The sequence below is a fragment of the Protomyctophum bolini genome (assembly GCF_963924005.1).
Source record: "Protomyctophum bolini genome assembly, chromosome: 7".
NCBI lineage: Eukaryota > Metazoa > Chordata > Actinopteri > Myctophiformes > Myctophidae > Protomyctophum > Protomyctophum bolini.
Genome location: NC_137868.1, coordinates 27712493 through 27728310, shown reverse-complemented (window position 1 = coordinate 27728310; position 15818 = coordinate 27712493). Strand labels below are relative to the sequence as shown.

The following is a 15818-nucleotide window of genomic DNA, read 5'->3' as shown; positions in this document are numbered from 1 at the left end:
AATCCCTTTATAATGATGTATTTAGGATCTGGTGTCCCTGAGATGTGGTGAGTTTGTGTTTTTATGCAGCGTTCGTACTGAAAACTGAAATGGGGAAATTAAAAGTGGTTAAAGAAAATTAAATGTCTCCTTGAGCTTAAGTTTAATTCGAGTCTCTCAGGAAATCTGAATCCCTCTCACCCCCACCTCTCTCTCTCTCACACGCTCTCGCCCCCCCCTCTCCCTCGCCACTTTAGTTTAACTTTTTTATTTTCCTGTGCCCCCTAACCCCCCCCCCGCCCCACACACACACTTTCTAACTTCCTTCCTGACCCCCACCCCATCTCTCTTTCCCTCTCAACTCCATTGCTGTCGTCCTCCTCTTCAGTTGCCTCCTGTAATGCAGTGACTCTCAAACTATGTATGGTTGACCAGTTTCTGACACAATAAAGTTTTATTATACAGGATAGCATATTCTATCCTGTATAATATTTATTTTGTTTTTTCCCAACTTGCCCCAGGTACCTCCCATGACTGGCGGCTGCGTTGTGATGCAGTGAACCTCTACTACACGCTGTTTGGTCTGATGCGTCCTTCCTGCTTACCCTTACCAGAACTGGGCTTGGTGCTCAACCTGAAAGAGAAGAAAGCCGTGCTCAACCCCACTATCAAGCCTGAGCTGGGGGGCAATGCCATGATAGACACTCCTGGCAGTATAGGCATTCATGGCATCGGCATGGGTTACGCCACTGTAAGTCTATAGTTGATTGCAAATTTCCATCAGTTCAGCATCCGTTCAGTTACATTTGAATGCAGAATGCTGTTTATTAGCTGTTAAGGCACACATTTTAAGCATTTTTAATTGACTAGGCATGCCGGCCTTCAGTATTTGCAGTATGAAGAGAATCTAATTCCTCTCTTGATTGAATTTAAAGTTGATCACACACATTGATGTAACAGGATGTACAAAAGGGCATCAGACTGGTGTATGGTGTTGTGTTCCTTAAGCCTGATTAAACATACTGCATTTGTGCCCTAGTATTGCGCCCCAACAAGCTCACATTGTGAGTTTGTAGATTGCTATTTTTTTTTGCACAATCACAATTGCACACATGTTGTTCAATGTGGTTTTCTCTTCCTTGGCAGATGGATGAGGAGCCAGACCCTATCTCATCAGGAGTGTGTGGTGTGGGGCAGCCGCCTCAAGGCATGAAGAGGAAGGCTGACACTCCTCTGGGATCTCCTCCAGAGCCAGGACAGGTGTTACAACAGCAAGACGAGGATGGGAATAGGGGGCGCTTCAAAATCAGGGTAAAGCACAGTCCACTCTGATCTAACCTTTATTTCACCATTAGTATTTTGTTGACTGCATGTTGTCTCTATAACGAGTGACAAAACAAGGACAGTAAACATAGTTACAGCTGGGGAAATATGTTAATTTGAATTGATGTCCGATGTCTGGTTGCTATTGTCTTGTCTTTCAGTTCAGTGCAATGGAAGAGGAAGACATTGACATGGAAACTGTACATGACAGCCAAGCTTTTATACACCATCACCTCAACCTGCTAGAGAGACCCTCCACACCAGGTTAACACTCACACACACACAAGACAGCCAGGCTTTTATCACCTCAACCTGCTACAGTAGAGACATACAGAAAAAAGATGATACCTATAATCTAATGAATACAATTTCCAACATACTAGCCCGCTTGAAGTCATATTTTAAAATGAGTTTGACACCCCTGAGTGATTTGAATGACCATAGCCTACAAAATAGTTTACAATTTAGAATTGCTTACATTCCCTGGGCTAATGAGGTAGAATATTTTGGAATTATGGTATATAGACTCAATAGAATCTATAGAGAAAAAAACAGATTAATACATTTTGAACCAAGGATATACAAAATGTACTTTTTAGACATGCACATTCCATGTGTTGTCTATGTTGCTGCCAAAATAGAAGAAATGACTGAATATAGAATACATAGAAAATACTGGTTAAATATACAGAACATATACTACATATACATTCATGCAGCAGTAGGATGAACAAGTAGTGCAAATAGAAGTCAGTATTGTGTGTTGAACTGTAACAGTTTGTTGCCCTACTGTAGGTACAATCTAAAATCAGGCCAGTCTGAAGCGAGTGGTGCAACAGCACCCCCTATTGGTACTCTAAACGGACATAGTCACATAGGGACAAAGCTGTTCCTTGGAGTGGTTGCACCACTCAAAAAATGCACTGTAATCCAACAATCCAAACACACTTTTAGCAGACGTTCTTTATCCAGAGCGATTTACAGTAAGCAAGGATAACACAAGACAACATCAAATGCATAGAAATAGGCATCTAGGATCACAAGTAATCCAAGAACCTAACATCAGTCACACACCCAACTACTGTAAAAACCTCTCTCCTCCCCTTCTTTCGTCTTTAGGCAAAGAACCACCGTCGGTTGAACAGCCCATGCTCTCCATGCCTGCCACGCCTGTGCCATCATTCTCCAAGGAGACCACCTCCTCTTCGTCCTCCAAACATGGAGGAGGAGGAGGGGAGCACGGCCACCATCACCACCACCACCACCACGAGCACAAGAAGAAGAAGAAGAAACACAAGCACAAACACAAGCACAAGCACAAGCATGAGAGCAAGGACAAGGAGAAGGACAGGGAGAGGGATACGTCCCACGCATACAGCAACAGTCCAGCCAGTGGGAGGTCTCTGCGCTCTCCCTCACTGTCTGAATGAGTCTCGAGCATGGTACCCATTTCCAAACGGAGGTGATTCCCACTTTGCCATTTTGCTTCCCCTCGTGGTTGAATTCATTTAAGACTCACGGTGGAAACAGCCCCCGTTTTACTACTTTGGTGACCAACCAAAACCACACACGAAACGCAAATACACACACACACACACACACACACACACTTTCCCATCTCCACATACTCTTCTCTCTACACAGACACCACCACCCTTTTGGAGAAACTTGTCTCCACAGCTCAATGCCAACATTCAGTAAGTGACCAGTGAAGGGAAATGGCATGATTTTTGAATTGAATTGATTTACCCATTCGGTTTTGACTGGGCCTCTCATCTCTTAGCAGATTAGAACATTCTGCTAATTAGATGGAACTGATTATTCCAGGAACCAGCGGTTTGAGGAAAGTCCCCTATTTCACAGTTACATAATGACTACCGTACAATAATCATCCAGAAATCGACATCTCTAAATATAATTTAATTACTTTCATTATTAATAAAAGTAATTCAGTTTGAATGGTTGGGACATTTATATACCGGTAGTCTCTCGAGACAGACTGTTGACTCAAGGGTGCTGTTTTTCCTTTGTTTTGCCAATGGGTTCCCATATTGATGCTGTTAATCCTTTTTAGGGGCTCCCTGTAGAAGTGGGACATGATCTACATATGATTGTAGTTTGTCAGGATCTATCTTTATCCCTGTCTTTTGCTTTCACATCTGCAACTATTTTGCATCCCTTGTAAGCATTTTTAGTTAAACGGATTGTGCAAAATCCATGCAAAAAGAACACAATATAACTGTACTGTAGAATTTAAACAGAGCCATGTAAACGTCTTTTATAGTCTTTCTTTACTGCGTTATACACAACTCTTTTTTGTTTGTTTGTTTTAACCAGTGTTTTAACTAGCTTTCACAAAGTGTTGAGATGGATTTCCACTGACATAAAGGATCAGATTTTTCTCAGAATCCTGTGCTTGTTGTTCTTAAAATAAGGACAGTGGTATAATCTATCATGTGAATAATCAACCCCTTGAACTAAAGCATCCATAGACCATAGTTTTGTGTTGGTGTCATAGGTTGGTGTAGCAAACCGAAAATAGCAGATACAACACATGCACTTAGATCTATGTCTGGCTGTAATAGGTTAATATGTACTGTATGTGTTTACATAACGGTAACCTTAAACTGTATGATTTTATTCATGATGGGGGAAAGACATGTCCAGCATATCATTTTTTTTTAATCTACAACTAAAACTACTAATGTACGTGAATATAATCCTAATGTATTGTGTCCAAAGCAATCCTGGACAACCCCGTTAACTCTGAGTGACAAGCATTTTTTTACACTTTCAATTAAACTAACGCCTAGGGTTTTGCTGTGGCTCACCTCACCGTTTTGGATTGGGAAGGTTTTCATCTGACAGCAGGAATAGGTGTCGGGTCCATTTACCAGGAGTGCTAGCAGCGATTTAAACAGGAAATGAGCTAGATCTGTTTCAGCTTTGTGTGTGTGTGTGTGTGTGTGTGTGTGTGTGTGTGCGCACTCGCGCGCGGCTGCGCGCGCGCACCTCCTGCGTGAACTCCTTCGGGTTCAGTATCCTGGTGTGACCTACAATCCTTTGATCTATGACCTCCCCTTTCTATGCACCTCTTGACCTCTCACAATGCCTGTAATAACTTTTGTCTCTCTCTTGTCCATTAATGGTGTGTTGTAAGCAATTGGGCTATACTGCATAGTTTGATATCACAGACACAGTAACATGCAAACACTTAAGCTTGAATTCATGAATCATTCCATTGAGTTCAGTGAAATAAGCACTAAAGATTACTTATTTGCACACAGAAGTGACAGTGCCCTCTACTAACATTTAATCCCCTATTACATTTATGTGTGACAGATATTTTTTTGTCTACTCTTTATTACCCCTCTTCTTGCCTCCACCAACCAAATCCTTGCCAGGGAAAATAAATGCCCTCCTCTCACAACCAATCCAATGAGCGGCCAATCTCTCTCTCTCTCTCACTCTCTCTCTCTCACCCCCCTCCCTCCCTGCTATTCCTTCTAGTGGCCCTCCTGTTCAGAATCAGCATCATTCAGTCCCCTGAGCTGACCTGCAGCACTGGAATACATTCATATTGACAGTGGAACATGTTGCTGGGGAAACTGGTACGGTAAGAGAAGAGTTCCTGTTGCACTTTCACGTGGGACTACTTTTTCCCCCTTTCCTTTTAACCGTGTTGCCTTGCATTATTTCATGCGCAATTGCACAACACATACATACGCCTGCGTGGAGGTTGTGAAGATGTTAACCCTCTCATTGTGCTTTAAAGACTTCAGAATTGTAAAGACGTTGATATCAAGGTGGTTCGAAATTCACCTTCAAAACAGTGCCTGGACCAAAAGTTTTGGATTGCACAATTAAGACAACACCATGAAAATTGGTTTGCACAAAATGTTGGACCATGAAATCTAATTATAGTTTAGTTGATTACAGTTGTATACATGTAGGCTGATTGGAATTGCATTTTACAGATATCCTGGAAATCAAAATCTGTGATATTGATCAGATGATCTCGTGTACTGCTGTGTAGGCTACCATCTCTGAGACAGGTGGCATCAACACATTCACTGAAGCTTTATGTTGCCTGGCGCTTGTTTATCATTTAACTAAACCAGTGGTTGTGGTTATCAAACCTTTTAAGGGCCACTGAAGTGTTCTGCTGTGTCTCAGGGACCTCCTTACTGTGTTGTTAAAATGTTTTTAAAGGTTTTTTCCTAGTTTTCCTAGGTTTTTTCCATAGTAGTTTAAATGGTGATGCAGAATGAGCTTTTATTTGTAGCATCAATTCGAAATTGATAGATATTGGGCCCTATCTTGCACCAACACTTATCCCTTACTTATTTGCCATTTTTTACTACTTTGAAAATCATTTAAAAATAGTTCAACTACTAGCCGATCTATATCGACACGTTGTGAGCTTGTAGATTGGCTATTTGAACTATTTTAAAAGGTTCTTCAAAAAAAGAAAAGCCAAATAAGTTTAGGGATAAGGCGTAAGGGCTAAGATAGCCCATAGATAGCTGCAAGATATAGACTATAGTGCAGTTCAGTGATGACTTTTTGAGGAGAACGTTTTTATTTGCCTCTTTCTGGCATACTGGTTCCCATGTTTCTGACATACTGGTTCCCATGTTTCTGACATACTGGTTCCCATGTTTCTGACATACTGGTTCCTATGTTTCTGTTTCTGACATACTGGTTCCTATGTTTCTGACATACTGGTTCCCATGTTTCTGACATACTGGTTCCTATGTTTCTGACATACTGGTTCCCATGTTTCTGACATACTGGTTCCCATGTTTCTGACATTCTGGTTCCCATGTTTCTGACATACTGGTTCCCATGTTTCTGACATACTGGTTCCTATGTTTCTGACATACTGGTTCCCATGTTTCTGACATACTGGTTCCTATGTTTCTGACATACTGGTTCCCATGTTTCTGACATACTGGTTCCCATGTTTCTGACATACTGGTTCCTATGTTTCTGACATACTGGTTCCCATGTTTCTGACATACTGGTTCCCATGTTTCTGACATACTGGTTCCTATGTTTCTGACATACTGGTTCCTATGTTTCTGACATACTGGTTCCCATGTTTCTGACATACTGGTTCCCATGTTTCTGACATACTGGTTCCTATGTTTCTGACATTCTGGTTCCCATGTTTCTGACATACTGGTTCCTATGTTTCTGACATTCTGGTTCCCATGTTTCTGACATTCTGGTTCCAATGTTTCTGACATTCTGGTTCCCATGTTTCTGACATTTCCATGTTTCTGACATTCTGGTTCCAATGTTTCTGACATACTGGTTCCCATGTTTCTGACATTCTGGTTCCCATGTTTCTGACATACTGGTTCCCATGTTTCTGACATACTGGTTCCCATGTTTCTGACATACTGGTTCCTATGTTTCTGACATTCTGGTTCCCATGTTTCTGACATTCTGGTTCCAATGTTTCTGACATTCTGGTTCCCATGTTTCTGACATTCTGGTTCCCATGTTTCTGACATACTGGTTCCCATGTTTCTGACATACTGGTTCCTATGTTTCTGACATTCTGGTTCCCATGTTTCTGACATTCTGGTTCCCATGTTTCTGACATTCTGGTTCCAATGTTTCTGACATTCTGGTTCCCATGTTTCTGACATTCTGGTTCCCATGTTTCTGACATTCTGGTTCCAATGTTTCTGACATTCTGGTTCCCATGTTTCTGACATTCTGGTTCCCATGTTTCTGACATTCTGGTTCCCATGTTTCTGACATTCTGGTTCCCATGTTTCTTACATTCTGGTTCCCATGTTTCTGACATACTGGTTCCCATGTTTCTGACATTCTGGTTCCCATGTTTCTGACATTCTGGTTCCAATGTTTCTGACATTCTGGTTCCCATGTTTCTGACATTCTGGTTCCCATGTTTCTGACATACTGGTTCCCATGTTTCTGACATTCTGGTTCCCATGTTTCTGACATTCTGGTTCCCATGTTTCTGACATTCTGGTTCCCATGTTTCTGACATTCTGGTTCCCATGTTTCTGACATTCTGGTTCCTATGTTTCTGACATTCTGGTTCCCATGTTTCTGACATACTGGTTCCCATGTTTCTGACATTCTGGTTCCCATGTTTCTGACATTCTGGTTCCCATGTTTCTGACATTCTGGTTCCTATGTTTCTGACATTCATGTTTCTGACATTCTGGTTCCCATGTTTCTGACATACTGGTTCCCATGTTTCTGACATTCTGGTTCCCATGTTTCTGACATTCTGGTTCCCATGTTTCTGACATACTGGTTCCCATGTTTCTGACATTCTGGTTCCCATGTTTCTGACATTCTGGTTCCCATGTTTCTGACATTCTGGTTCCCATGTTTCTGACATTCTGGTTCCTATGTTTCTGACATCCATGTTTCTGACATTCTGGTTCCCATGTTTCTGACATACTGGTTCCCATGTTTCTGACATTCTGGTTCCTATGTTTCTGACATTCATGTTTCTGACATTCTGGTTCCCATGTTTCTGACATTCTGGTTCCCATGTTTCTGACATTCATGTTTCTGACATTCTGGTTCCCATGTTTCTGACATTCTGGTTCCCATGTTTCTGACATTCTGGTTCCCATGTTTCTGACATTCATGTTTCTGACATACTGGTTCCCATGTTTCTGACATTCTGGTTCCTATGTTTCTGACATTCTGGTTCCCATGTTTCTGACATTCATGTTTCTGACATTCTGGTTCCTATGTTTCTGACATTCTGGTTCCCATGTTTCTGACATTCATGTTTCTGACATTCTGGTTCCTATGTTTCTGACATACTGGTTCCCATGTTTCTGACATACTGGTTCCCATGTTTCTGACATACTGGTTCCCATGTTTCTGACATACTGGTTCCCATGTTTCTGACATTCTGGTTCCCATGTTTCTGACATACTGGTTCCCATGTTTCTGACATTCTGGTTCCCATGTTTCTGACATACTGGTTCCTATGTTTCTGACATTCTGGTTCCCATGTTTCTGACATACTGGTTCCCATGTTTCTGACATTCTGGTTCCCATGTTTCTGACATACTGGTTCCCATGTTTCTGACATACTGGTTCCTATGTTTCTGACATTCTGGTTCCCATGTTTCTGACATACTGGTTCCCATGTTTCTGACATTCTGGTTCCCATGTTTCTGACATACTGGTTCCCATGTTTCTGACATTCTGGTTCCAATGTGTCATCAACACATCAGCGTTGCCTTTCTCTTGATTCTCATCATCTCTAAGCGAAGTTGGATGTAGCGATTTATAATATTTGATTCAAGCAGAATGACAATGAGCTTTTACTTGTAACATTAATTCACTTCATATAGACCCTTGATAGTGGTGACTTGTAACATTAATTAGACCCTTGATAGTGGTGACTAGGAGAACATTTGTATTCCCTGAAGGAGACCTCTGTTTCGAAACGTTGGTTTCTCAATTATGCATTTCTGCATTGTGGCTATGAGTTGTGACTCGAGCAGCATATATATATTTTTTAAAGGACCACTTCACCACTTTTCAACCTTCATATAATAGGTCGTCTCTAATAATCATGATAAAATGGCACAATTTTGTTCTTCCCGGTCTGTCTCATATGAGGGCTGTGGGCAGTTCAGAAACCCGTCCACCAGTGACAGCATCGTTAAACAAGATTTTTTTTTACAAACATTTTTAGATTTGTATTATCGTGAGAACGATGGCTTCCATATTCGCATTGCAAGTTTTCAGGACTAGAAAGCCTGCAGTTTCTATTAGCTTGGATTCCCCATCTGAACTGCCCACAGCTCTCCTATGAGACACAGACTGAGTAATTGTGCCATTTCATCATGATTATTAGTGAGGACGTATTATATGAAGATAGGTTGAAAAGTGGTGAAGTGGTCCTTTAATTCAGCTTGCACCGTGGTAAGCAACTCTGCAATATTGAATTTTGATTTGCCTCTTTACATTCTGGTTGGAATTCACAGAAGAATCGCCAAGCTTGTACATCTGCTATTGAATTACTCTTCTAAAATACTGTTCTACATCCTAAAGAGTTTTCTGGAAAACGTACTGTATGTTGCTTTGCTACTGTATACCTGTATATATAGCTAAAATCTAAAATGACACAGATATGCTGCTTTCCCGGTTTTAACGGGTTAGTGTAATGTTCCAGGTGGTGTGGGTTGTGTCCATCCTATGTGGCTCCGATGTGTCTTTAGGATATGTCTATGACCGACCCAGACGCTCAGGAGAGGAGGGAGCTTCAGCCAGGACAGAGTGTGAGTAGGCTTATAATATTATTATTGGACCTCCTGTGTAATAATAAACCTTACTGGGAATTTTGAACCGTATGCAATGCTACTCTGGCAGTCATTTTCATCTCTTTTGGAACTGGTCCACGCCATATTTCAGGGGAATTCCTATTTTTCAAGTTTGACCTTTACAGTTAAAGGACAATTTCACCCTTTTAAACCTATCGTCACAGAATTGGTCCTCACTAATGCTCATTATAAGATGCCACCATTTCTGTCTGTTCAGTCTTTGTCTCAGGGGAGCCCTGTGTGACTACTTACAATAAGCAAATACAACACAGTAATTAATACATCAAAAGCATAGAAATAGTAAACTATTTTACTAGGAAGTAAACTAAGGACCTATCATCCGTCTAACAGTAGATTATCCATACATTGAAACTAAACACTATATGACAGTAACATGAATGGTGGCTACCAGTGACATCATTTAAAATAAATAATGCCAAAACAATGTCTTTAGATTAGAACATGCTAGCTTTCCAGAAAGTGAAAGGCTGCAATTGATATTAGCTTGGAAACCCCACGGATGATGTCACTGGTAGGCAAGTTTGCATAGTCCACCAATGAGTTAGTAGACAGAAATTGTGCCATCATGCTCTGCGCTTGAGTGCCGAAGTGCTACCACCATGGAGTCTGGGGGTTTGAATCCACCACATAGTCTGAGGGTTCGAATCCACCATGGTGCAGCCGGTTTAGTCAAGTGTCTGTACGAATTTGCCTATGTTCGTGTGAGGGAAGCCAGGCGGGGAGTGTGATATTTGTCACTGCACGCACCCCTACGGACTGGAGTAGTACCTGGCTGTCAAGGAGTGTTGGTCGGAGTAGAACGGAGGCTTTATGTCCTCCCGGTGGGAAGGTGAGCCAGTAGGATACAACAGCAGTGACAACACACAAATGTGTGAGGGGCCCGGACGGCTGGCACAGCCGGCTCGACACCAAGGCTGCTAATGCTGCCTAACAGCGTGTTGCGGTCCGACTCCCGATCCCTTTGCTGCAACTCTCTCTCCCCATTTCCTGGTAGTCTACTATCTCTATGAATAAAGGCAGAAAAAGTGTGAAGGGAGGAATCAATTGTCATAATGACTAAATTAAAGTGGTATCTTATGAGTATTAGTGTAAGGATCAATTATAGTAAGATAAAGTTGAAAATGGAAGAAGTTCTGCCATTGACTATTTTGATTATTTGTTATTAACTTTACAGATTAACTGTACAGGTAATAACAATGAAAACTACACATACAGTACATGACTTTTACACAATTTATACCCTCAGTGTTTCTTATGCATATTCATCAAGTGTGTGGCAGGAAGATTCATAACTCATTTAACATTAGACATGGCATCAGCAAGTAAGAACAGAAAAAAACATACATTTGCTCTTTAGTTTCCAAAATGGCTCAGCACAAGCAATTCCTAGTGTACCTTGGACACATTTTAATGTACCTTGGCATACTGTGCATTGGGACTTGCCTGAACCTACCTCCCCCGCGCTTGCCAGACGTGGAAAACAACCTTAGTTTTTTTTGTTCAACAGACTAAATCTTGAAACCAACATGAGACTCGAGAGCAATCAATCACACCTGACATCAACTGGAGTGACATAAACCCACCACTGATGAAGTCTCAGTCTCACTCTTCTAAACATGGGCTACATGCGTTTTAATTTAACTAACATTCCATACCGGCAGCTCTATGGCAATGCTTTGAGTCAACGTATTGTTTGTTTACATATGTATTCTCTATCTGAAGTGTCTGCCAGTGCATATAGAATGAGCAAGTAGGGTGAAAAACAACGGATCAGTGTGACCCTGCGTCGCCGTGATTGGGCAGTCTGTGAGTTGTTGTTTTTTAGAGAGAGAGAGAGTATGTGTTTGCCCAGCTCTACCTTGAGTCAATATTAAGAGAGCATTTGAGCCCATTTTCTGCTTCAGATTTTCTGACCTTGTCAGTACAAAAAACTTTAGCTTTCATGGGAAGGAGAACCAAAAAATTGCCATGGCTGTGGATGATAACTGCAACCTTTTCTGTCGTTTGAACTCCAGCGACAGGTTTTTTAACCTATCCAGCTGAGAATACATTTTCTGTGCACACATTGGGGCCAAGTACCAATGAGTTGTATTTGTTGCCCAAAGTCTCCAAACTCACTGGAACACAACCAGAGTAAAAGTGACACTAAAGGGTGCATGGCAGTTGCACACAGATAGTACACTACTGTGGCTACATGGCTTGGCAGACAGAATCATTTTGGAGATTTACACCTAAATTATTCGGACAGTACATATGTACGCATGCACGCAGGCACACACACACACACACACACACACACACACACACACACACACACACACACACACACACACACACACACACACACTTGGCATGGCTTGGATGTTTCTGCTACCTAGTATATTTTTTCTCATGAGTGGACAAGGAACATCTTGTTATGAATGTAACAGTTAAACTTCTTTCTGTCTCACTCGGATCTGCAGGATCTGCAGAATTTCAGTTAGAGGGCTTCTCAAACTAGGGGCCAGAAACCAAAATGGGTTGCAGTTGCCATAATGTGCACATTTCGGACTTCGGATGGACAACAGCACTAAAGTGTTTTCATGTGAATTCATCAGAATTTGTTTAATTCAATCCTGAATTTAAATCTTTAAGAATTAAGAATTCTTCATCAAATAAATCCTTGTAGCCTACTGTACCTGTAGATGATATACTGGTTAAAATCTGAACAATCAGTCATGTCCTTTTGAAGTTCATTGATCAAAAGGAGATGTCAAAACATTGTTTTGAACATTTGGAACTTTAAGGTTTAATATGGCATGGGGATATATTTTATTGTTGTAATACATCCAATGATTGGTGAAAAGGAAACATGTTTAGTATTTTCCATGTCACTGAAATTTGTAAAACTGTGAAGAAGACGAAAAATAAATATGCCTTTGGGCTGGAACGTTGGAACCCCTAAAATAAGTTCATAGTTCATATTTGTGTACTAATTTGCACAATTTTTCTCTCCTCCACAGCTCGTACTGCGTCTCCCAACATAGATACTTCTGTCTCCTGTAGGAACAGGTGTTTTGAGCTAATTGAACATGAGCCACCGCTGTGTCGTTGTGATAACCTGTGTAAGACCTACAACAGCTGCTGCTCTGACTTTGACCAGCTCTGCCTTAGGACAGGTATTGTTTTACCTTCCTGCTATTCATGTACTTCTCTCTTTATATAATCTCTCTTCTTGCCTGTCCTTCTTCTTCTTCTTCTTCTTCTTCTTCTTCCTGAAGGGAAGACTTCTTGGTCTCTTATTGTAGCCTATAGTCTGTTTTTTTGTCTCCACCAGGCCGAAGGTGACGTGTGTGTGCTTGTGTGTGTATGTGTTCATGATCACCAGTATGACTGACTACCAGTAGGGGCGCTGTTGTGTTTAGAGAGGCAAATTGGTACACAGCCTCTCTACAGCCATTCAACAAAACGGTTCCTTTTTTAGACTCCATCCTGATTGGCTAAGATTGGCTAAAAAAGTTTGCAGGAGTGCATATGGTTTCAAACAAAATTCCGCAAATTATGAACACATCGTGTGATTTCTGTGAAATTGTGCACGCACATTCCCACTAGGCCCAGGAAGAAATGCCACTGGAACATTTTCAACTCAGCCTCATGGTGGCTATAACTGGCCAATTAGTGTTTTTACCTCTAACTGCACAGAACTGTGTAAAATATTGTATGCACACTCCCTAGAGACCAAGGAAAAACCTTTGCCTGGAATTTCTCACATCTGCTCTTTATAGCGCCACCAGGAGGCCGACATGTAAAACACATTTTCTAATATTACTCCTATTATCCAAATTTCACGCACATCGGTACACATGCTCTCCATAATCATGTGATCAAGACGGGTTTGTTTGATTCCTCATAATCCATCCTGATTGGTTAAGATTGGCTTCTACATTTTTCAGGAGTAGCCCACTTTGTACCCGTTTTGTACAAATTGCCACAACTCCTCAACGCAGCGTCCGATTGCGGTGAAACGGCATGCATATTCCCACTAGGCTGAGGAAGAAATGCCACTTGACAGTTTTCAAATCAGCGTCATGGTGGGTCTACAGGCCAAGTCCCGTCACACACACACATACACACACAAACACACAAAAACATGTTTATTTTACGCCTAAACATTTTGCCAAACATCACACACACTCCTATCCTCCTGGTGGAGACCTGTGCCCAGAAGGGCACTTTTTCTAGTTATTCCTCTTCTCCTTCCGCCAAAAATAGTGGTTTCGGGCCATGCCAAACAATGAGAACGCGAAGCCCACGACCATTGGCCAAAGGGTGGGGCGATAGCACTCAATTGAAAATGCTAACTTTTAACAGGTATAGCTCATCAACCGTACGACCATCGGCAATAGAACTTCGATACGCATATGGGTCTCATCATGCTGAACAACTTTCGGGTTCTGACTTTTGACCTCTGACCTTTTTTCTTCTCTTCTCTTGCCCATCATGAAGATGTCTAGTACTTTTTGAGTGGTGCAACCACTCCAAGGAACAGCAATGTCCGTGTTCACCTATGTGTTGGTTCACCTATGTATGTGCCTATGTATGTGTTCATGAGCACCAGTATGACGCCCAGTAGGGGCGCTGTTGTGCCAGAAACCGAGAGATAGAGATAGTATTAGTGCTGCACTGTTGCCTGCTAATGAGAGGGAGAGAGAGGAGAGGAGGGGGGGGGGGGGGGGGGAGAGGGGAGTTGCACCACTCAGTTCACACAGGTGTGATTTTCTTTTGTTGCCTAGCTTGAAGCTTCTCAGCTTCACTCTAAAATCATTCTCGTCCCTTCCTCGTCTCTAAACCACCCCCTGCTGCTTCCAGTGTTGGTGGTCTGTTTTTAATGTTCCGCTTTTAAACTAGGTGGTCTTTGGCTTATTACCACCTTCCTGGTGTAATGCTCCCACTGTCTGAAAACAACACTGTTACAGTTTTGGTCAAGGCCGTACTGTGGTCTTTATTCTAGCCATAGTGAAGCAGCTTGATGTACAAGTACACCCCCCCCCCCCCTGGACATGGCGCTAGTATGTCGCAGGGATTTACCCCCAATCCAACCCTTGATGCTGAGTACCAAGCAGGGAGGCACTGGGTCACATTTTTAGAGTCTTTGGGATCGAACCCCGACCTCCCAGTCTCAGGGCGGACACAAACCACAAGGCCACTGAGTCGGTTTTATTCTGACAGCGGGTAATATTATTGAAATAGAATAATTTTCTTAATTCTGCAGAGTCTAAGCCATGTGGATTATATTACATTGTTACACAAATTGGGCTGTTTCTTATCTGGTATGGTCGGACAAATTAGCATGCTGTGTGCAATGTGTGGAGTGTGAGATTTGTGACATTTAAAAAGCATAAAGATAATGTTGTTCAGTGATGTTATAATCAAATGTTTACCTTTACAATTATGTTTTGGCACATAGTCAAAGTGTGGTTTGGCACCAAAAAGTTTAAGTCCATTGATATAGTAAAACTTTATACCCTGCCTTTTATATGCTCCAGGTGAGGGGAGAGATACAAGGACAGAGAGAGTGATCACTGATCAGCCGCTTGGTGACGTGCACCAGTACCGACCAATCGGCACAATCTAAAGAGCGACTTTGTGGAACTATGTTAACCATATTCAGCATGATTATTGCATTGATTACGCACTGTATGTTTCTTTCCCCTTTTTACCTACTTTATGATGAATTCCTGTTCTGTTCTGTTCTTTGGCTATATACGTAGAAGTGTCTATTTGTACTGTACGTCTCTAAATGTTTTGATGAATTGAACAAGGTGGACCCTCTTTTAAACTTGGACTTATGCATTCACCTTCAGAATGGACAATATTTTTATTAAATATTATTCCAACAGTTTTCTCATTTGTTCAGTACTGTGGACATATCCAGGGGTCTCTTTTGAGTACAGTTACAGCTCTCTTTGCATTGGTTCTTGTTACAGTACATCCAGGCTATATATTTTTGATTCTAATAGAACTTCTGATTTGATCTTACCAATATCCAGAGGGCGGGTATGAATGCAGTAAGGAGCGCTGTGGGGAGACTCGAAATGAACAGCATGCCTGCCATTGCTCTGAAGACTGTCTGGCTAGAGGAGATTGTTGTACCAACTATAAGGCACTATGTAAAGG

General features: G+C 41.7%; 2 protein-coding genes across 4 annotated transcripts in view; both read left to right on the top strand.

The window, feature by feature from the left end:
* The window catches only part of taf2 (TAF2 RNA polymerase II, TATA box binding protein (TBP)-associated factor), a 32342-nt gene extending 28640 nt beyond the window's left edge, over positions 1 to 3702 (top strand). Inside the window, exons 24-27 of the mRNA XM_080769228.1 lie at positions 501 to 730; positions 1126 to 1290; positions 1464 to 1566; positions 2422 to 3702. Coding sequence (XP_080625354.1) covers positions 501 to 730; positions 1126 to 1290; positions 1464 to 1566; positions 2422 to 2732 — 809 coding nt within the window. The 3' untranslated portion in view covers positions 2733 to 3702. The remainder of the gene's footprint in view (positions 1 to 500; positions 731 to 1125; positions 1291 to 1463; positions 1567 to 2421) is intronic.
* Positions 3703 to 4825: 1123 nt separating this feature from the next.
* The window catches only part of enpp2 (ectonucleotide pyrophosphatase/phosphodiesterase 2), a 28179-nt gene continuing 17186 nt past the window's right edge, over positions 4826 to 15818 (top strand). For all 3 annotated transcript variants that reach the window (XM_080769219.1, XM_080769218.1, XM_080769217.1), the window contains exons 1-4: positions 4826 to 4913; positions 9494 to 9599; positions 12665 to 12820; positions 15692 to 15817. In XM_080769219.1, the coding sequence (XP_080625345.1) occupies positions 4896 to 4913; positions 9494 to 9599; positions 12665 to 12820; positions 15692 to 15817 (406 nt within the window). In that variant the 5' untranslated portion in view covers positions 4826 to 4895. The remainder of the gene's footprint in view (positions 4914 to 9493; positions 9600 to 12664; positions 12821 to 15691; position 15818) is intronic.